The 23,456-nt window shown below is 43.2% G+C and overlaps 1 protein-coding gene across 1 annotated transcript in view; it reads right to left on the bottom strand.

The window, feature by feature from the left end:
- LOC106584882 (ras-specific guanine nucleotide-releasing factor 2) overlaps positions 1 to 23,456 on the bottom strand; it is a 139,942-nt gene that overhangs the window by 37,858 nt on the left and 78,628 nt on the right. The window contains exons 19-22 of the mRNA XM_082968785.1: positions 14,652 to 14,825; positions 14,448 to 14,587; positions 11,476 to 11,588; positions 9,055 to 9,118 (exon numbers count right to left, since the gene is read on the bottom strand). Of these exons, the coding sequence (XP_082824911.1) occupies positions 9,055 to 9,118; positions 11,476 to 11,588; positions 14,448 to 14,587; positions 14,652 to 14,825 (491 nt within the window). The remainder of the gene's footprint in view (positions 1 to 9,054; positions 9,119 to 11,475; positions 11,589 to 14,447; positions 14,588 to 14,651; positions 14,826 to 23,456) is intronic.

A 23,456-nucleotide genomic window follows, 5' to 3' on the forward strand; every position in this document is an offset into this window, starting at 1 on the left:
CCTGCTGACCTGGCATCTTTTCACTCCCTCCTCTCTACATTTTCTTCCTCTGTTTCTGCTGCTAAAGCCACTTTCTACCACTCTAAATTCCAAGCATCTGCCTCTAACATTAGGAAGCTCTTTGCCACTGTCTCCTCCCTCCTGAATCCTCCTCCCCCCTCCTCCCTCTCTGCGGATGACTTCGTCAACCATTTTGAAAAGAAGGTTGACGACATCCGATCCTCGTTTGTTAAGTCAAACGACACTGCTGGTCCTGCTCACATTGCCCTACCCTATGCTTTGACCTCTTTCTCCCCTCTCTCTCCAGATGAAATCTTGCGACTTGTGACGGCTGGCCCCCCAACAACCTGCCCGCTTGAACCTATCCCCTCCTCCCTTCTCCAGACCATTTCTGGAGACCTTCTCCCTTACCTCACCTCGCTCATCAACTCATCCTTGACCGCTGGCTACGTCCCTTCCGTCTTCAAGAGAGCGAGAGTTGCACCCCTTCTCAAAAAACCTACACTCGATTCCTCCGATGTCCAAAACTCTTGAGCGTGCCGTCCTTGGCCAGCTCTCTTGCTATCTCTCTTCTTGATCCAAATCAGTCAGGTTTCAAGACTGATCATTCAACTGAGACTTCTCTTCTCTGTGTCACGGAGGCTCTCCGCACTGCTAAAGCTAACTCTCTCTCATCCTTCTAGACCTATCTGCTGCCTTTGATACTGTGAACCATCAGATCCTCCTCTCCACCCTCTCCGAGTTGGGCATCTCCGGCACGGCTCATTCTTGGATTGCGTCCTACCTGACAGGTCACTCCTACCAGGTGGTGTGGCGAGAATCTGTCTCCGCACCACGTGCTCTCACCACTGGTGTCTCCCAGGGCTCAGTTCTAGGTTCTCTCCTATTCTCGCTATACACCAAGTCACTTGGCTCTGTCATATCCTCACATGGTCTCTCCTATCATTGCTACGCAGACGACACACAATTAATCTTCTCCTTTCCCCCTTCTGATAACCAGGTGGCGAATCGCATCTCTTTGTCATGGTAACAACAGGTTACGCTGTTACTCCTCGCAGATCCAGACAGGGAAGGTCGCAGGGAAGATTGATAACAACAAACAGTAGGGTTCAAGACAGCCACAAGCTTAGAACAATCCACTCCACTGATCCCTGACCTACGGGGGGTGCAGACATCTGTTCCAGCCCAGCAATACTTGATTATTAACTAATTAGGTTTGATACATTGAATCAGGTGTGTTAGTGCTGGGCTGGAACAGAAGCATGCACACCCAGCAGGGTTGGCCTGTTCCATTTCTAATAGGTTTATAAACTCAGCAAAAAAAGAAACATCTCTTTTTGAGGACCCTGTTGTTCAAAGATAATGAGTAAAAATCCAAATAACTTCACAGATCTTCATTGTAAAGGGTTTAAGTTTGCTGAAAATAAATGCAGTTGACAACGAGTCAGTGAGACAGTGACTTAAACTGTATTTTTGTTCACAAAATGTGCTAACATAAAATCTATGGTATACAATTATTCTCTTGGGACATTCATTGGGATCTCTTCATCTGCAGACAGGGTTTTACATCTCTCTGTATCAGAGGACAGAAATCATCACAAAAGAAACAGACTGCATTACACAAATTAGACAGCACTGAATATTATGTTGTTATAACTCTCTGTCCTCAGTTTTTCTCACTAGGGACTGGAACTGGAGAATATTTTCATAATGTCCTTCCACAAAGGTACCTGCCCTATCCAGAGTAGCCTACTCTCCCTTCTGAAAGCTTGAACTGCTAGCTAATCCATTCACCCTCTTCCATGGCTGTTAGCTAGCTACCTAGCTACAACTGCATTTAGACTTAGAATGATAAATACATCAAGATAGCTAGCTGACTAGCTAATATCAAGTTAGCAAAACTGGTGAAATTGTATCCACTTAGCCAGCTATACGGTATGTAATGTTAGCTAACATTACATTAGCAGCTCATTTGAGTTAGCCTGCACACTAAGGTTCTGTATCAAGCTAGCTAGTTAATAACGTAAACTCACCCCATTCCGTTCAAATGTGCGCAACCGCGACATTCAAACGAGGCTATAAAGAAAACTAATGGGACTGTAGCGACTGTGTTGACTTCAAAATCTGGGGTGTGAACTACGTTTCTATTCAAGCATTGACCGACATGGTAATGGCTCTATAGTATTGGAGGAAAGTTGAAAAAACGGACCCTCCGTTACATCGTGACGTGTCATGCCGTAACGTACAGCACACATAAAGCAACTATTTCTGTCTTACAATCTCTCTCCACCAGGTGTAGCACTTCTCTCATCGTTTAAAAACAAGAAATGGACAGTGACGGGGGTAAGGGGGGATACCTAGTCATTTTTTTGCGTCATCACTGTAAGCAACCATGAATCTTAAAGCCGCTGTTTACTTCTGAAGATCACTTTTGCACCGCCCTAAAAACCCGATTAAAATTCGACACAAACCTTCAAATAGGTATGTAATGACACATTATATAAACTCTTTATAGTGTTTTATTTATATTTCACAGGCGATAAGGTGATAAGTTGGACAGGTCGAGTGAAAAAAAGCCGTTTTCCCACACATCTCCTCTCATTCTCACTATCACGCATTAGTTTCGCTTCCCCACCCGCCATTTTTAAAAAGACCCGACGTAGCTCATTGCCTTCTTGAATTATGCAGAAACGGGCAGCGTGGAGGGCATGTCATTAATTTTGTTGGAAAGGGGAGAAATTGTGCTTTACAATGGTATTGACATTACAGTTGATCTGGAAGTATTACGTTTTTGGGGCGCTAAAATAAACGTACAAAAAATTGTACCGACCAAGGCGATGTACAAAAGTGAGTGAGTTTACGTTAATACATTGTTTTTGATCATTTCAAAATATATTTACTTACTTGAAAAGGGGTTCCCACTGCCTCCATTTTCTGGCTCCTTAGAAAAATGAAATCATTTGCAATCTTCCCGAAGTTTCGGTGGTAGCAAAATGCAGCCAGCCATGTGGACGATTGGAGAACTTCCAACAGACTGACTTTGGTCTTCCAACATGGTGACTGGTGCGGTTGCTAGGTGATTTGTGACGCAACTGTAAGCCCCTATGACTAGTGACACGTGTCATAATGGCTTCACCATATAAATGTGATCTTATTCTATTTCTATGGATACAAATCAGCACTAATCATTGCTCGCTTGCTAGATATCAAAGTCAGTGTTCACTTAGGGCCAATGGTGAAATTAATTGCACTTTTTTGTCAAATTAGTAAGCTGGCTAGTTGAGTTTTACAAACTTGATAAGCCACAGGAGTTAAAATTTGTTAATCACAATGAAAATAAAGCACATACACTGACATTTGATTAAATTAAAACCTGTTAAACTGAGCTGTTCTTTTGGACCCAGTACCGGTTCTGCAGCGCTTAGCCTAAGTGGTTCCTACTGGGTCATTTTCAGTCAAAAAATAGAAAGTGACATATCATTTGAAAGCTACAGCACTTGTCTTTTTGGAAATCTAGCTCAAATCTTAGTGCTGGTAATGTCATAAAGTGTCATATCATACCTGTAAGATGAAAAATCACGTTGCACAAGCCCTGTGCTTTTAAAACGTCCGCTTTTTTTGTATCCTTTCGAAATGGTATTTAGTGACATATTTTATTTCAAACCTAGACTTTCAAATCTCTTATTCCCCTACTTGAGTTTACGTTACAATTCGGGAACCCAACCCCCACCCCACAAATAATTTTTACAAATATTTATTTATAAATTTTTCCTGCTGATGCACTGGTTCTGTAATTGTCATGTTGTTCCTGAATCCCACGGTTTTTACCTTTCTAACAGTACTAAACATATGTTTGTAGGACTTATAGTTAATAAAGGTCATTTTCAATATATGTGTTGCTTAGAAAATGCCAACAGAGGGCGTCAGACCTCATCCAGTGGCAGTTTAGATTTAGGCAGTTTAGATCTAATCCCTAAACTACATTTCAATTTGATTTTAAAACAATGGAGCAAATAAACCAAATATTGGTTTAAAGTCTAAATTTGGTTTAGAAGAAGGATTCAATTTAACTACACTGAACACTGAATATAAAGACATGTAAAGTGCTGGTCCCTTGTTTTATGAGTTGAAATAAAAGATCCCAAAAATGTTGTGCACAAATTTCTTTACATCCCTGTTAGTGAGCATTTTATCCTTTGTCAAGATAATTATGCGAGAGAGAGGTGTGGCATATCAAGAAGCTGATTAAACAGCATGATCATTACACAGGGGCACCTTGTGCTGGGAACAATACAAGTTTTTGTCACACAACACAATGCCACAGATGTCTCACGTTTTGAGTGAGCATGCAATTGGCATGCTGACTGCAGGAATGTCCACCAGAGCTGTTGCCAGAGAATGTAATGTTTATTTCTCTACCATAAGCCGCCAACATCGTTTTAGAGAATTTGGCAGTACGTCCAACTGGCTTCATAAACGGAGACCACGTGTAACCATGCCAGCCCAGGACCTCCACATCCGGCTTCTCACCTGTGGGATCGTCAGAGGAGGGAGGGGAAACTCATTCTGATTGGCTGGGTCTGGCTCCCCAGTGGGTCGGCCTGGCTCCCCAGTGGGTGGACCTATGCCCTCTCAGTCCCACCCATGGCTGTGCCCCTGCCCAGTCATGTGAAATCCACAGATTAGGGCCTAATTAATTTATTTCAGTTGACTGATTTACTTATATGAACTGTAACTCAGCAAAATCTTTGAAATTGTTGAATGTTGCGTGTATATTTTTGTTCAGTATAGTAATCATTTAAAACTAGGTTTAAAGTTTTGTGCAACAACAACCTGGCAGGGTTACGGGGCAGTATTTGCACGGCCGGATAAAAAAACGTACCCGATTTAATCTGGTTACTACTCCTGCCCAGTAACTATAATATGCATATAATTGTTTCATTTGGATAGAAAACACCCTAAAGTTTCTAAAACTGTTTGAATGGTGTCTGTGAGTATAACAGAACTCATATGGCAGTCAAAACCCTGAGACAAATCCTGACAGGAAACTGAAATCTGATGTGTGGATATCACTTCAAACATTTGGACACAGGGTGATGTTTTCATTAAGAAAATATCTACAGGGTGACATTTATAGCGGCCCGTTAAAATGAAGATGTATTGCAGTTTTCACAAGGTGGCAAAAAATAGAGCCATCTATCGTTCTGCTGAAACATCTTACAGATAGGGCCTTATTAATGTAACGCATCCACAATCAACCAATCCCCAGAGAATATGCTAATCCATAATTTTTGGAAGCCCGAAGAAGTGTTTTACGACGGACAGTAAAAGCTTTTCGGGAAAACTTGTTTCTGTCAGGTCCAGTTGCTCAACGTGACGAAATAAGACAAGCGATTTCACTTCAGCGCAGGACACCAATTTTGCTTCATCCGGTCTGTGATTGAGAGTCTAAACTGAAACATCCTCAGAAAGTGGCTGCTTGAAAACAGCCCTGATGTAAAGTCAAGACTGAGGAGGGATGGTGGTTAACAAAAAATATTATAAGGGCCAGGAGGACTAAGTTGTCGCCAGAAAGACTGGTTCTGCTTTAGTCATATTACAGCAGCTTAACCAAGACACTGAACATCATACAGTGCTTTAAAGTCAAGTCTCACTGAATCACACTCAACGTTCATCGGAGTAAGTGTGTTTTCATAACCATCCAGAGGTTGAAGACCTTTTTTATCAGAGATGTACCTTTAACAAATCGCCAGGCACAGAGAGACAGAGCGCTTCATCAGGTACAGTGGCACGCCAAGCGCTTCTCTTCATCATGTACGTGGCCTGGAACCCATGACGGCAGCCGTGCTTTTGATCAACGCAGATGAGAGGACGACAGACGAGTGGAGAAAGTGAAGGACGAGATTGAGTGAAGAAAGGGATGCAAAAGTGAGGAGTGATTGAGACCGCTGATACAGCGAATACGATGCCCCAAGAGACCCTGAGATCTACCCCTGAGGACACTAACTATTCTCTCTCTCTCTCTCTCTCTCTCTCTCTCTCTCTCTCTCTCTCTCTCTCTCTCTCTCTCTCTCTCTCTCCCCCTCTCTCTCTCTCTCTCTCCTTCTCTCTCTCCCACTGGTAGTTATTTATATATGAAACACTATGATCAGGGATAACGTCCATGATTCCATATCCCATACCGTGCATTAGTGCCTAATACAGCTGCTATAACTGGCTAATGACAAATCCGGGTTAAGTATCCATTTCAACAGCAGTCCAATTGAAAAGTCCTCTAATCTGCTAATGTTCTCTCTCTCTCTGTTGATCTATACACGACAGAGACCAGTGTGCTTCAGACTGAGAGCCAATGACAAGGTTTGTACTGGTGAGGAGATGAGTCCAGTAGCTGATATGTTCTAAGAGCATTAGGGTTGAACTAGACCAGGGAGATATATATATATATAATCACACAGTATCTCACAAGTGAGTACACCCCTCACATTCTGTAAATATTTGAGTATATCTTTTCATGTGACAACACTGAAGAAATGACACTTTGCTACAATGTAAAGTAGTGAGTGTACAGCTAGTTTAACAGTGTAAATTTGCTGTCCCCTCAAAATAACACAACACACAGCCATTAATGTCTAAACCGCTGGCAACAACAGTGAGTACACCCCGAAGTAAAAATGTCCAAATTGGGCCTAATTAGCCATTTTCCCTCCCCGGTGTCATGTGACTCGTTAGTGTTACAAGGTCTCAGGTGTGAATGGGGAGCAGGTGTGTTAAATTTGGTGTCATCGCTCTCACACTCCCTCATACTGACTGGTCACTGAAAGTTCAACATGGCACCTCATGGCAAAGAACTCTCTGAGGATCCGAAAAAAAGAATTGTTGCTCTACATAAAGATGGCCTGGGCTATAAGAAGATTGCCAAGACCCTGAAACTGGCTTCCACTAGATGTCCCCAGTCTTTACAAAGTGGTTTGAGCCTCCTACTATCAAAATTGACTGAAAGAGAGGATGTTTACCTTGATCACAGGGGATGGGCCATTACCATTGTGACGTCAGCGCCCATGGGTACTCTCCCTTTTCGAAACGTTTTGAAAGACAATGCAACCGTCCCAATGGAATATTATTGAAGCCCTGGTTGAAAAAGCCCCTAAAGATTTATGTTATACAACGTTTGACATGTTTGAACAAACTTAAATATATATTTTTTTGCTCATTCCTGACGACAAGTCAGACGCACACGGTACATTTTCACTAGCCTTCGGAGCACGCTAACACTATTGGGACATAAATTATAAAAAAATTTGAACAAAACTACATTTGTTATGGACCTGGGATCCCTAGAAGTTCCTTCTGATAAAGATAATCAAAGGTAAGGGATTATTTACAATAGTATTTTTGATGGTTGATCGTTCCAAGATGGCGCCAACATTTATAGCCTAGACTTTTTTTCTGGGCATACCACGTCGTTTATTGCAAAGTGTGATTTCCCAGTAAAGTTCTTTTTAAATCTGGCAAAGAGATGGCATTCAAGACATGTTAATCTATAAGTCTTTGAATGACAATATTACATTTTAACAATGTTTTCGAATAGTAATTTTGTAAATTGTAGCGCTGATCATCGGAAGCATTTGAGGGAAAAGATTTTCTGAACGTCATGCGCCGATGTAAAATGCTGTTTTTATATATAAATATGAACTTTATCGAACAAAAAATGCATGTGTTGTGTAACATGATGTCCTAGGAGTGTCATCTGATGAAGGTTGTCAAAGGTTAGTGCTGCATTTAGCTGTGTTTTGGGTATTTGTGATGCATGCTAGTTGCTTTGAAAATGGCTGTGTGATTATTTCTGGCTGGGTACTCTGCTGACAGAATCTAATGTTTTGCTTTTGCTGTAAAGCCTTTTTGAAATCGGACAACGTGGTTCGATTCAGGAGAGGTGTATCTATAAAACGGTGGGTAAATAGTCATATGTTTGAGAAATTGAAGTTATAGCATTTGAGGTTTTGCATTTAGCGCGACGCGATTCCACTGGCTGTTGATTAGGGTGGGACGCAGGCGTCCCACTGGCCCAGACAGGTTAATAGTTAAACCTTGATTTAACCCAGTTTAAGAGTTAATCCATTTTGATGCAACCCACCCTTAATGTGTAAGTGAACAGATCAGTTTGCAGACAGACATGAGGGCAGTTTCCCATCCAGTGGAGGGAGAGGGGAGCAAAAATATCAGTCATTTTTGCGACAGGTTATTATTGACACGTCAGCGCTATTGTACCTAGCAAAATAGTGTAGAAGCAATTGCTAACTAACTGTAAACAATTGTAGGAATCTTGGATAACTGTGAGGCGAACAATTCACTTATTTATTTAGTTAACCTGTCTGATCAAAGACTAAAACTTCTAAAATATAGCTAACTAAGCCAATCACAGGTCTCCTTTTACTGTACATTATAAGGTCGTCCGGGTTCGGGTTTGGCCGGGGTAGGCCGTCATTGTAAATAATACTTTTTTCTTAACTGACTTGCTTAATTAAATAAAGGTTAAATAAATATGAGGAAGGTGAGTGACGTGATTGATGGAGAGAGGGATAGGATGAGGTAGGACAGAACTATGACTGGCGTCTCTCTACTGGATGGTGCTAAGGGTTTGGAGGGGACTTATCAGGGGTTGATTATCTGGGGAGTGTGGACACTCTTACCAAGATGAAGTGTAGCAGGGGGCTGCTTTTCTGGCAAATTCAGAAGAGGTATCAGTTCCGTACAAATGTGGCAGAGTTCACCAGGGCTAAGGTGAATGAGAAAGGAGGAATGTCCTAACTACAATGATCAGCTCATATTTGGTGATGCACAGGGCACTAGGAACCATTCACTAGGAAACAATCAGAATCAAATGGGACAATATGGTTAGGGACTAACATGAACTTGTCCAGTAAGAAAGGCTTGTTTTCGTTGCAAAATGTGTTCTGTTTTACTACGGTGTGCACTAATGAATACACCCCATGTCTTAGCTAGAGAGGTTTGTGAGTAAATGAGAGGGGTTGCTGGATAGTGTAGTTTTCTCACCATCTGAAGGATGTCTTCTATCCTCAGCTGGGCATCTGCTTCCTGCTCATCCAGAGAAAGGGTACTGCAGAAACATTTCACCTGATTGGTCAATACTAATCATAAAACTAGATGATTGATCTATACCTCTACCAAGTACATAACATGTGTAATTGTCCAGGCTGCTGTCATACATTTAAAATGTTAATGTTTAACCTGAATAATAGGCTGATAATGACTAAGTGGACTGGGATCGGATGCCTGTCGTTGGTTTCATGACTATCTAAAGGATAGAAGTCAGGCTGTTAGAGTCGACGGCATCCAGTCGGAGCCATTGGAGTTGGTTAAAGGGGTCCCACAAGGTTCTATACTTGGTCCATTACTGTTCACTCTCTACATAAACAATATCGGTGATGAGATAAGGAAGTGTAACATTAATCTATATGCTGATAACACTGTCATGTACTCTATCGCTTCAACGGCTGACCAAGCATTATCACTATTGGAGACAGATTTTAAGATTTTAAGAGTCTTTTATACAGCTGAAACTTGTTTTAAATGCAAAGAAAACACATTTTATGATTTTTAATATATTCAAAAAGTATGTAGATAATATCCCCATAATCTATAACAGATATAAAAGTAGCTTGCACAATTTGTCTTCTATTGGTAGAGGACAAACATGTCCTGTTTCTATAGAGGAAGCCTAGCTTGATTTTTAGCCGTTTACAATGTTCGTCAACATGCATTTTAAAAGAGTTTATCATCATATCCCTTAGTATTTATATGCAGAGACCGGATTAATTCGAGAGCCATCTAAGCTCGTAAGTGCAAGTGTATTTTCAACCAACTTTTTGAATCTATTAAAAATCATAATGTGTTTTCTTTGCATTTACAACAAGTTTCAGCTGTATAAAAGACCCTTGTAATATCTTAAAATCTCACTCCAATAGTGATAATGCTAGGTCAGCCGTTGAAGCGATAGAGTACATGACAGTGTCATTAGCATATTGATGAATTTTACACTTCCTTATCTCATCGCCGATATTGTTTATGTAGAGAGTGAACAGTAATGGACCAAGTATAGAACCTTGTGGGACCCCTTTAACCAACTCCAATGGCTCTGACTGGATGCCGTCAACTCTAACAGCCTGACTTCTATCCTTTAGACAGTCATGAAACCAATGACAGGCATCCGATCCCAGTCCTATTAACAGCAAGTTTGTCCCCTTATGCTGATACACCAGCCTCCACTCTTCTGGGAAGGTACTCCACTAGATGTTGGAACATTGTTGCGGGAACTTGCTTCCATTCAGCCACAAGAGCATTAGTGAGGTTGAGCACTGATGTTGGACGATTAGTCCTGACTCACAGTCGGCGTTCCAATTCATCCCAAAGGTGTTCAATGGGGTTGAGGTCAGGGTTCTGTGCAGGCCAGTCAAGTTCTTCCACACTGATATCGACAAAGCATTTCTGTATTGACCTTGTTTTATGCATTGTGGCATTGTCATGCTGAAACAGGAAAGGGCCTTCCCCAAACTGTTGCCACAAAGTTAAAAGCACAGAATCATCTAGAATGTCATTGTATGCTGTAGCATTCGGGCTAAGGGGCCTAGCCCAAACTGTGAAACTCAGCCCCAGACCATTATTCCTTCTCCACCAAACTTACAGTTATGCATTGGGGCAGGTAGCGTTCTCCTGCCATCCCCCAAACCCAGATTTGTCCGTCTGACTGCCAGATGGTGAAGAGTGATTCATCACTCCAGAGAATGCGTTTCCACTGCTCCAGAGTCCAATGGCGGCAAGCTTTACACCACTCCAGCTGAAGCTTGGCATTGCGCATGGTAATCTTAGGCTTGTGTGCGGCTGCTCGGCCATGGAAACCCATTTCATAAAGCTCCCAATATCAGTTATTGTGCTAATGTTGCTTCCAGAGGCAGTTTGGAACTCGGTAGTGAGTGTTGCAACTGAGGACAGAATATTGTTACGTGCTATGCTCTTTAGGACTTGACGGTCCTGTTTTGATAGTTTGTGTGGCCTACCATTTCGTGGCTGAGCCATTGTGGCTCCTAGACATTTCCACTTCACATGAACAGCACTTACAGTTGACCGGGCAGCTCTAGCAGGGCAGAAATTTGATGAACTGACTTGTTGGAAAGGTGGCATCCTATGACGGTGCCACGTTGAAAGTCAGTGAGCTCTTCAGTAAGGCCATTCTACTGCCAGTGTTTGTCTATGGAGATTGCATGGCTGTGTGCTTGATTTTATACACCTGTCAGCAACGGGTGTGGCTGAAATAGCCAAATCCACTAATTTGAAGGGGTGTGTCCACATACTTTTGTATATATAGTGTATGTGGCCAGTAGCTGCTTGTGTGTACGTGTGTGTACGCGTTCATATTTGAGTGTGTGTGTTTGTGCATGCCTGCATGTTTGTGTGTACCTTAGTATATTAACAGTAGCTTTTCTCTCCTGTGGCAATAGATCTGGATCTCTGAGTATCTCCTCTAGTAGACAGATCACTCCCATCTTCAACTCACTGTTCATCTCAAAGTCCTAAACAACACACACACACACACACACACACACACACACACACACACACACACACTTAAGAGATATTGCCCGAGAAGCCGTTGTTTGGAGGATACAGCGCATTCGGGAAAGTATTCAGACCCCTTTACTTTTTCAGCTTTATTCAAATATTGATTTTTTTGAAGAATCCTCAATCTACACACAATACCCCATAATGATGAAGCAAAAACAGATTTTTAGAAACGTTTACAAATTTATTACAAATAAAAAACACAAATACCTAATTTACATAAGTATTCAGACCCTTTGCTATGAGACTCCAAATTTAGCTCAGGTGCATCCTGTTTCCATTTATCATCCTTGAGATGTTATGACAACTTGATTGGAGTCCACCTGTGGTAAATTAAATTAATTGGACTTGACTTGGAAAGGCACACATCTGTCTATATAAGTTCCCACAGTTGACAGTACATATCAGAGCAAAAACCGAGTAATGAGGTCGAAGGAATTGTCTGAGAATTCGGGGGAGAAGGGCATTGGTCAGGGAGGTGACCAAGAACCAGATGGTCACTCTGACAGAGCTCTAAAGTTCCTCTGTGGAGAGGGGAGAACCTTCCAGAAGGACAACCATCTCTGCAACACTTCAAAAATCAGGACTTCATGGTAGAGTGGCCAGACGGAAGCCACTCCTCAGTAAAAGGCACACGACAGCACGCTTGGAGTTTGCCAAAAGGCACCTAAAGGACTCTGAGACCATGAGAAACAAGATTCTCTGGTCTGATGAAGTCAAGATGGAACTCTTTGGCCTGAAAGCCAAGCGCCACGTCTGGAGGAAACCTGGCACTCTCCCTACGGTGAAGCATGGTGGTAGCAGCATCGTGCTGTGGGGATGTTTTCCAGCGGCAGGGACTGAGAGACTAGTCAGGATTGAGGGAAAAATAAACGGAGCAAAGTACAGAGAGATCCTTGATGAAAACCTGTTCCAGAGCGCTCAGGACCTCAGACTGGGGCAAAGGTTCACCTTCCAACAGGACAACGACCCTAAGCACGCAGCCAAGACAACACAGGAGTGGCTTCGGGACAAGTCTCTGAATGTCCTTTAGTGGCCCAGACAGGACCCAGACTTGAACCTGATCAAACATCTCTGGAGAGACCTGAAAATAGCTGTGCAGCAATGCTCCCCATCCAACCTGATAGAGCTTGAGAGGATCTGCAGAGAGGAATGGGAGAAACTCCCCAAATACAGGTGTGCCAAGGTTGTACAGTGGCTTGCAAAAGTATTCACCCCCCTTCCTTGGCATTTTTCCTATGTTGTTGCCTTACAACCTGGAATTAAAATTGATTTTGGATGGGTTCCGCTGGTGTACAGCAATCTTCAAGTCATACTCAATTGGATTGAGGTCTGGGCTTTGACTAGGCCATTCCAAGACATTTAAATGTTTCCCCATAAACCACTTGAGTGTTGCTTAGGGTCATTGTCCTGCTGGAAGGTGAACCACCATCCCAGTCTCAAATCTCTGGAAGACTGAAACAGGTTTCCCTGAAGAATTTCCCTGTATTTAGCGGCATCCATCATTCCTTCAATTCTGACCAGTTTCCCAGTCCCTGCCGAGGAAAAACATCCCCACAGCATGATGCTGCCACCACCATGCTTCACTGTGGGGATGGTGCTCTCAGGGTGACGAGAGGTGTTGGGTTTGCGCCAGACATAGCATTTTCCTTGATGGCCAAAAAGCTCAATTTTGAAAGAAGAGTACCTTCATCCATATGTTTGGGGAGTCTCCCACATGCCTTTTGGCGAACACCAAACGTGTTTGCTTATTTTTTTCTTTAAGTAATGGCTTTTTTCTGGCCACTCTTCCGTAAAGCCCAGCTCTGTGGAGTGTACGGCTTAAAGTGGTCCTTTGGACGGATACTCCAATCTCCGCTGTGGATCTTTGCAGTTCCTTCAGGGTTATCTTTGGTCTCTTTGTTTCCTCTCTGATTAATGACCTCCTTGCATGGTCTGTGAGTTTTGGTGGGTGGCCCTCACTTGGCAGGTTTGTTGTGGTGCCATATTCTTTCCATTTTTTTATAATGGATTTAATGGTGCTCTGTGGGATGTTCAAAGTTTCAGATACTTTTTATAACACAACTCTGACCTGCACTTCTCCACAACTTTGACCCTGACCTGTTTGGAGAGCTCCTTGGTCTTCATAGTGCTGCTTGCTTGGTGTTGCCCCTTGCTTAGTGGTGTTGCAGACTCTGGGGCCTTTCAGAACAGGTGTTCCTATACTGAGATCATGTGACAGATCATGTGACACTTAGATTGCACACGGGTGGACTTTATTTAACGAATTATGTGACTTCTGAAGGTAATTGGTTGCACCATATCTTTTTTAGGGGCTTCATATAGCAAAGGGGGTGAATACATATGCACACAACACTTTGCTGTTTTTTATTTATTTTTGAAATACGTTATTTTCTTTCATTTCACTTCACCAATTTGGACTATTTTGTGTATGTCCACTACATGAAATTCAAATAAAAATCAATTTAAATTACAGGTTGCAATGAAACAAAATAGAAAAAAATGCCAAGGGGGTGAATACTTTTGCAAGGCACTGTAGTGTGATACCCAAAAAGTATCGAGGCTGTAATCGCTGCCAAAGATGCTTCAACAAAGTACTAAGTAAGGGGTCTGAATACTTATGTAAATGTGACATATATTTTTCGGGTGCAAACATTTATGAAACCAGTTTTTACTTTGTCATTATGGGGTATTATGTGTAGATTGATTATTTATTTTTTATTTTTTTTAATAAGGCTGAAACCTAACAAAATGTGTCAAGGGGTCTGAATACTTTCCAAAGGTACTGTACATACACAGTGTGTACAGACCTGGGAGTGTTTTGAGACCCAGTGTCGAAGTACGTTGAGGACTCTGTTAGTAGCAGCTCTTCTGATGATAAACTCCTTATCACATGTCCTCTCTGAGTTATTAAACACTGGTGGAGAGAGGAGAACAATTAGTGTGCTTGCTTGTGTGTGTGTGTGTGTGTGTGTGTGTGTGTGTGGTGTGTGTGTGTGTGTGTGAATGTGTACCTGGGGGAGAGCCATGTCCTGCTGCAGCTGTAGCAATAGCAAAGGCTGAGGCAGGAGAAACAGAACAACGAGAGTTCTCCCCTGACTGAACTAGAGAGAGAAAGTGAAAGAGAGAGACAGAGAGAAAGAGAGAAATTATCCATTCACAAGCACACACAGCATTTCTACCTTGTGCTAACAGAATGTTAACGGTCCCAACATTTCTTTCACTGTCTGAGCCAATCTACACCATTCAGTCCAATACTGTCACCTTGTCTCAGCTGCCGTACATATGGGCTGCTTTAATGTCATCCAAACAGACTGTTGCATTAAGCTAAATCCAAGAAAAACTGTTACCAGTCTGACCAACACACACACACACACACACACACACACACACACACACACACACACACACACACACACACACACAGGTCTTTGTGGGCTGGACTTGGTGTCTCTGAGCTATGTGTTGACCTCGGCACCAGGGCCAAGGGTCTCTCTCCCTCTCTATGCCCCAGCTGAGTGGATTGCAGATGAGCAGGGCTCTGCCTTGTATGCTCCTCTGGCTCTGAAGCTCCAACCAGTGACTTGGACTTGTTTAAATTAGGTGTGAGTCACAGGGAAATAATCCTGTGTGAATCTGGCCTCACTAAACATTCACTCCACTGAGGATATGTACCACTGGAATGAAAGCTAACCCAAACACACTTCAGCCCACCTTGAACAAAAAAGGGAATCAGGTAATTAACTCTAAGACTTGTTAATGCAAAAACATATGCCTTACCTAAAAACACTTCAACATTTGACTATCCAGGGAAATAAAGATAAATGTGCCTTTATCCTGAAAATAAATTCAGATCAATGCAGACACAGACTTCTCCTTTTCTTTATTTTCCTGGGATAGTCACCTGTTGAAGTGTCCTTGGGTAAGGAATACTTTTTTAAATATATACCGCTGCTTTTCTCCTTACTTACTGGACTACAGTGGAGCTGATGAAAGAGGAAAGGAGAGAAGGAGGAAGGAAAGAGGAGAGTGGAGGAGAGGAGAGAGGGATTTTGAGAATACATGACAGAGGGAATGGGAATGAGGAGATTTGTATTTGTATTTATTCTGGATCCCCATTAGCTGCTGCCAAGCAGGGTCCAGCCAAGTTAAGGCAGTTATACATTTGAAAAACATTACAATACATTCATAACAGATTTCACAACATATTAAGTGTGTGCCCTCAGGCCTCTACTCTACTACCACTTATCTATAACACAAAATCCATGTGTACATGTGTCTATAGTGTGTATGTCATTGTGTGTTTGTATGAATTTGTCCATGTTTGTGTTATTTCACAGTCCCTGCTGTTCCATAAGGTGTATTTTTATATGTTTTTAAAATCAAATTTTACTGCTGGCATGAGTTACTTTGATGTGGAAAAGAGTTCGATGTAGTCATGGCTCTATGTAGGACTGTGTGTCTCCCATTGTCTGTTCTGGACTTGGGGACTGTGAAGAGACCTCTGGTGGCATGTCTTGTGGGGTATGCATGTGTGTCTGAGCTGTGTGCCATTAGTTCAAACAGACAGCTCAGTGCATTCAACATGTCAATACCTCTCACAAATACAAGTAGTGATGAAGTCAATCTCTCCTCAACTTTCAGCCAGGAGAGATTGACATGTATATCATTAATGTTAGCTCTCTGTGTACATCCAAGGGCCAACCTTACTGCCCTGTTCACAAGGCAGGCAATAAACTTGACCTCATCTTTACTAGATGCTGTTCTTCCACTAATCTCATTGCAACTCCCCTCCAAGTCTCCGACCACTACCTTGTATCCTTTTCCCTCTCGCTCTCATCCAACACTTCTCACTCTGCCCCTACTAGGATGGTATTGCGCCGTCCCAACCTTCGCTCTCTCTCTCCCGCTACTCTCTCCTATTCCATCCTATCATCTCTTCCCTCTGCTCAAACCTTCTCCAACCTATCTCCTGATTCTGCCTCCTCAACCCTCCTCTCCTCCCTTTCTGCATCCTTTGACTCTCTATGTCCCCTATCCTCCAGGCCGGCTCGGTCCTCCCCTCCTGCTCCGTGGCTCGACGACTCATTGCGAGCTCACAGAACAGGGCTCCGGGCAGCCGAGCGGAAATGGAGGAAGACTCGCCTCCCTGCGGACCTGGCATCCTTTCACTCCCTCCTCTCTACATTTTCCTCTTCTGTCTCTGCTGCTAAAGCCACTTTCTACCACTCTAAATTCCAAGCAACTGCCTCTAACCCTAGGAAGCTCTTTGCCACCTTCTCCTCCCTCCTGAATCCTCCTCCCCCTCCCCCCTCCTCCCTCTCTGCGGATGACTTCGTCAACCACTTTGAAAAGAAGGTCGACGACATCCGATCCTCGTTTGCTAAGTCAAACGACACCGCTGGTCCTGCTCACACTGCCCTACCCCGTGCTTTGACCTCTTTCTCCCCTCTCTCTCCAGATGAAATCTCGCGTCATGTGACGGCCGGCCGCCCAACAACCTGCCCGCTTGACCCTATCCCCTCCTCTCTTCTCCAGACCATTTCCGGAGACTTCTCCCTTACCTCACCTCGCTCATCAACTCATCCTTGACCGCTTGCTACGTCCCTTCCGTCTTCAAGAGAGCGAGAGTTGCACCCCTTCTGAAAAAACCTACACTCGATCCCTCCGATGTCAACAACTACAGACCAGTATCCCTTCTTTCTTTTCTCTCCAAAACTCTCCTTGGCCAGCTCTCCTGCTATCTCTCTCAGAATGACCTTCTTGATCCAAATCAGTCAGGTTTCAAGACTGGTCATTCAACTGAGAGTGCTCTTCTCTGTGTCACGGAGGCTCGCCGCACTGCTAAAGCTAACTCTCTCTCCTCTGCTCTCATCCTTCTAGACCTATCTGCTGCCTTTGATACTGTGAAGCATCAGATCCTCCTCTCCACCCTCTCCGAGTTGGGCATCTCCGGCGCGGCCCACGCTTGGATTGCGTCCTACCTGACAGGTTGCTCCTACCAGGTGGCGTGGCGAGAATCTGTCTTCGCACCACGTGCTCTCACCACTGGTGTCCCCCAGGGCTCTGTTCTAGGCCCTCTCCTATTCTCGCTATACACCAAGTCACTTGGCTCTGTCATATCCTCACATGGTCTCTCCTGTTATTGCTATGCAGACGACACACAATTAATCTTCTCCTTTCCCCCTTCTGATAACCAGGTGGCGAATCGCATCTCTGCAGGTCTGGCAGACATATCAGTGTGGATGACGGATCACCACCTCAAGCTGAACCTCGGCAAGACGGAGCTGCTCTTCCTCCCGGGGAAGGACTGCCCGTTCCATGATCTCGCCATCACGGTTGACAACTCCATTGTGTCCTCCTCCCAGAGCGCTAAGAACCTTGGCGTGACCCTGGACAACACCCTGTCGTTCTCCACTAACATCAAGGTGGTGACCCGATCCTGTAGGTTCATGCTCTACAACATTCGAAGAGTACGACCCTGCCTCACACAGGAAGCGGCGCAGGTCCTAATCCAGGCACTTGTCATCTCCCGTCTGGATTACTGCAACTCGCTGTTGGCTGGGCTCCCTGCCTGTGCCATTAAACCCCTAAAACTCATCCAGAACGCCGCAGCCCGTCTGGTGTTCAACCTTCCCAAGTTCTCTCACGTCACCCCGCTCCTCCGCTCTCTCCACTGGCTTCCAGTTGAAGCTCGCATCCGCTACAAGACCATGGTGCTTGCCTACGGAGCTGTGAGGGGAACGGCATCTCCGTACCTTCAGGCTCTGATCAGGCCCTACACCCAAACAAGGGCACTGCGTTCATCCACCTCTGGCCTGCTCGCCTCCCTACCTCTGAGGAAGCACAGTTCCCGCTCAGCCCAGTCAAAACTGTTTGCTGCTCTGGCACCCCAATGGTGGAACAAGCTCCCTCACGACGCCAGGACAGCGGAGTCAATCACCACCTTCCGGAGACACCTGAAACCCCACCTCTTTAAGGAATACCTAGGATAGGATAAAGTAATCCTTCTAACCCCCCCCCCCCCTTAAAAGATTTAGATGCACTATTGTAAAGTGGTTGTTCCACTGGATATCATAAGGTGAATGCACCAATTTGTAAGTCGCTCTGGATAAGAGCGTCTGCTAAATGACTTAAATGTAAATGTAATGTAAATGTTCTGAGCCATTGCAATTTTCCTAAGTCCCTCTTTGTCGAGCCTGACCACACGACTGAACAGCAGTCCAGGTGCGACAAAACTACTGCCTGTAGGACCTGCCTTGTTGATAGTGCTGTTAAGAATGCAGAGCAGCGCTTTATTATAGACAGACTTCTCCCCATCCTAGCTACTGTTGTACACCAGAAATTGGCAGAAAGTGTTTGTATTTTCTAGTTTATTTGAAAATACCACCTTTTCAAATACTCAGTATTCAAATACAGTTTATATAGGAGTTTCAACTAAAAGGCAACTATTTTCTTTGAGACTACAGGTCTCAAACAACCAATTAATATTTGAAAGTTTTTGAATATACAATATTAGTCAAAAGACACTCCTACTCATTCAGGGGGTTTTCTTTACTTTTACTATTTTCTACATTGTAGAATAATAGTGAAGACATTAACTATGAAATAACACATATGGAATCAAGTAGTAACCAAAAAAGTGTGAAACAATTTTATATATTTTATATTTTAGATTCTTCAAAGTAGCTACCCTTCGCCTTGACAGCTTTGCACACTCTTGGTATTCTCTTAACCAGCTTCAACTGGAATGCTTTTCCAACAGTCTTGAAGGAGTTCCCACATGCTGAGCACTTGTTGGCTGATTTTCCTCCACTCTGCGGTCTAAATCATCCCAAACCAACTCAATTGGGTTGAGGTCGGGCGATTGTGGAGGCCAGGCCATCTGATGCAGCACTCCATCACTGTCCTTCTTGGTCAAATAGCCCTTACACAGCCTGGAGATGTGTTGGGTCATTGTCCTGTTGAAATACAAATGATAGTCCCACTTAGCGCAAACCAGATGGGATGGCGTTTTGCTGCAGAATGTTGTGGTAGCCATGCTTGTTAAGTGTGCCTTGAATTCGAAATAAATCACAGATAGTGTCACCAGCAAAGCACCCCCACACATCACACCTCCATGCTTCACGGTGGGAACCACACATGCGGAGATCATCCGTTCACCTACTCTGCATCTCACAAAGCCAGGGCGGTTTGAACCAAAAATCGGAAATGTGGACTCATCAGAAGAAAGAACAAATTTCCATCGGTCTAATGTTCATTGCTCGTGTTTCTTGGACCAAGCAAGTCTCTTATTCTCATTGATGTCCTTTAGTAGTGGTTTCTTTGCAGCAATTGGACAATGATGGTCTGATTCACGCAGTCTCCTCTGAACATTTGATGTTGAGATGTGTCTGTTACTTGGTCTCTGTGAAGCATTTATTTGGGCTGCAATTTCTGAGGCTGGTAACGCTAATGAACTTATCCTCTGCAGAAGAGGTAACTCTGGGTCTGTGAGAACTAGTTTCATCATAGAGCTTGATGGTTGTTGCAACTGCACTTGAAGAAACTTTGAAAGTTCTTGAGATTTTCCAGATTGACTGACCTTCATGTCTTAAAGTAATGATGGACTGTCATTTCCCTTTGCTAATTTGAGCTGTTCTTGCCATAATATGGACTTGGTCTTTTACCAGATAGGTCTATTTTCTATATACCACCCCTTCCTTGTCACAACACAGCTGATTGGCTCAAACGCATTAAAAGAAGGAAAGAAATTCCACAAATGAACTATTAACAAGGCACAGCTGTTAATTGAAATGCATTCTAGGTGAGCACCTCATCAAATTGTATTTGTCACATGCACTGAATAAAACAGGTGTAGACCTTACAGTGAAATGCTTACTTACAAGCCCTTAACCAACAATGCAGTTTTAAGAAAATATCTAAAAAAAGTAAAAGATAAAAGTAACAAATAATTAAAGAGCATCAGTAAAATAACAGGCTATATAAAAGGGGTACCGGTACAGAGTCAATGAGTCACCGGTGTTGAGGTAATTGAGGTAATATGTACATGTAGGTAGAGTTATTAAAGTGACTATGCGTAAATAATAACAGAGAGTAGCAGCAGCGTAGAAGGGGGGGGGGAATGCAAATAGTCTGCATAGCCATTTGATTAGATGTTCAGGAGTCTTATGGCTTAGGGGTAGGAGCTGTTAAGAAGCCTCTTGGACCTAGACTTAGCACTCCGGTAGTGCTTGCCATGCGGTAGCAGAGAGAACAGTCTATGACTAGGGTGGCTGGAGTCTTTCACAATTTTTAGGGCCTTCCTACACGCCTGGTATAGAGGTCCTGGATGGCAGGAAGCTTGGCCCCGGTGATGTACTGGGCCGTATGCACTACCCTCTGTAGTGCCTTGCGGTCGGAGGCCGAGCAGTTGTCTTACCAGGCAATGATTTAACCCATCAGGATGGTCTCGATGATGCAGCTGTAAAACCTTTTGAGGATCTGAGGACCCATGCCAAATATTTTCAGTCTCCTGAGGGGAATAGGTTTTGTCGTGCCCTCTTCACGACTGTCTTGCTGTGCTTGGACTGTCTTGCTGTGCTTGGACTATGTTAGATTGTTGGTGATGTGGATGCCAAGGAACTTGAAGCTCTCAACCTGCTCCACTACAGCCCTGTCGCCGAAAATCGTGGCATGCTCAGTCCTCCTTTTCCTGTAGTCCACAATCAACTCCTTTGTCTTGATCAAGTTGAGGGAGAGGTTGTTGTCCTTGCACCACATGGTCAGGTCTCTGACCTCCTCCTGTCAGAGCAGCTCACAGATCACTGCACCTGAGCATAGCTCATCTGTAAATAGCCCATCCAATCTACCTCATCCCCATACTGTATTAATTTATCTTGTTCCTTTGCACCCCAGTATCTCAACTTGCACATTCATCCTCTGCACGCACATCCTACCAATCCAGTGTTTATTTGCTATATTGTAATTACTTTGCCACCATGGCCTATTTATTGCCTTACCTCTCTTATCCTACCTCATTTGCACATGCTGTATATAGATTTTCTTACTGTATTATTGATTGTATATTTGTTTATTCCATGTGTAACTCTGTGTTGTTGTATATGTCGAAGTGCTTTGCTTTATCTTGGCCAGGTCGCAGTTGCAAATGAGAACTTGTTCTCAACTAGCCTACCTGGTTAACCTGTTGGGGATAGGGGGCAGTATTTGCACGGCCGGATAAAAAACGTACCCGATTTAATCTGGTTATTACTACTGCCCAGAAACTAGAATATGCATATAATTATTGGCTTTGGATAGAAAACACCCTAAAGTTTCTAAAACTGTTTGAATGGTGTCTGTGAGTATAACAGAACTCATATGGCAGGCAAAAACCTGAGAGATTCCTTAACAGGAAGTGCCTTCTCTGACCATTTCTTGGGCTTCTACACTCTCTTTATTGAAAACTGAGGATCTCTGCTGTAACGTGACACTTGCTACGGCTCCCATAGGCTCTCAGAAGGCGGCAAACCGGTGAATAATGTCTTTGCAGGCCCTGGCTGAAAAACATTTGCGCATTTGGATAGTGGTTGATCAGAGGACAATGAGACTGAGACGCGTGCACGAGGTGACACCATGTTTTTATTTTTTTAGTTTTTGAACTGAAACAGGGTTTCCCGGTCGGAATATTATCGCTTTTTTACGAGAAAAATTGCATAAAAATTGATTTTAAACAGCGGTTGACATGCTTCGAAGTACGGTAATGGAATATTTAGAATTTTTTTGTAACGAAACGCGTCGGGCGCGTCACCCTTCGTCACCCTTCGGATAGTGTCTTGAACGCACAAACAAAACAGAGGAAATTTGAACATAACTATGGATTATTTTGAACCAAACCAACATTTGTTATTGAAGTAGAAGTCCTGGGAGTGCATTCTGACGAAGAACAGCAAAGGTAATCACATTTTTCTTATAGTAAATCTGACTTTGGTGAGGGCTAAACTTGGTGGGGTTCAAAATAGCTAGCCATGATGGCTGGGCTATCTACTCAGAATATTGCAAAATGTGCTTTTACCGAAAAGCTATTTTAAAATCGGACATAGCGATTGCATAAAGGAGTTCTGTATCTATAATTCTTAAAATAATTATGTTTTTTGTGAACGTTTATCGTGAGTAATTTAGTAAATTCACCGGAAGTGTTCGGTGGGAATGCTAGTTCTGAAAATCACATGCTAATGTAAAAAGCTGGTTTTTGATATAAATATGAACTTGATTGAACAAAACATGCATGTATTGTACTCTGTTGACATAATCTAATGTTTTGCTTTCGTTGTAAAGCCTTTTTGAAATCGGACAGTGTGGTTAGATTAACCTCTTACATCTAGACGTTCCGCTAGCGGAACACCTGCTCCAATATCCAATGATAGGCGTGGCGCGAATTACAAATTCCTCAACTTCAATTTTTCAAACATATGACTATTTCACACCATTTTAAAGACAAGACTCTCCTTTATCTAACAACACTGTCCGATTTCAAAAAGGCTTTACAGCGAAAGCAAAACATTAGATTATGTCAGCAGAGTACCCAGCCAGAAATAATCAGACACCCATTTTTCAAGCGAGCATATAATGTCACAAAAAACAAAACCACAGCTAAATGCAGCACTAACCTTTGATGATCTTCATCAGATGACAGGCCTAGGACATTATGTTATCCTCTCTAGGCTAGGCGGGACGAATTCGTCCCACCTACGTAACAGCCACTGCTATCCTGTGGCGCGATTTTCAAAACCTTAAAAATCCTATTACTTCAATTTCTCAAACATATGACTATTTTACAG

The sequence above is a fragment of the Salmo salar genome, chromosome 24 (assembly GCF_965601325.2).
Source record: "Salmo salar chromosome 24, fSalSal1, whole genome shotgun sequence".
NCBI lineage: Eukaryota > Metazoa > Chordata > Actinopteri > Salmoniformes > Salmonidae > Salmo > Salmo salar.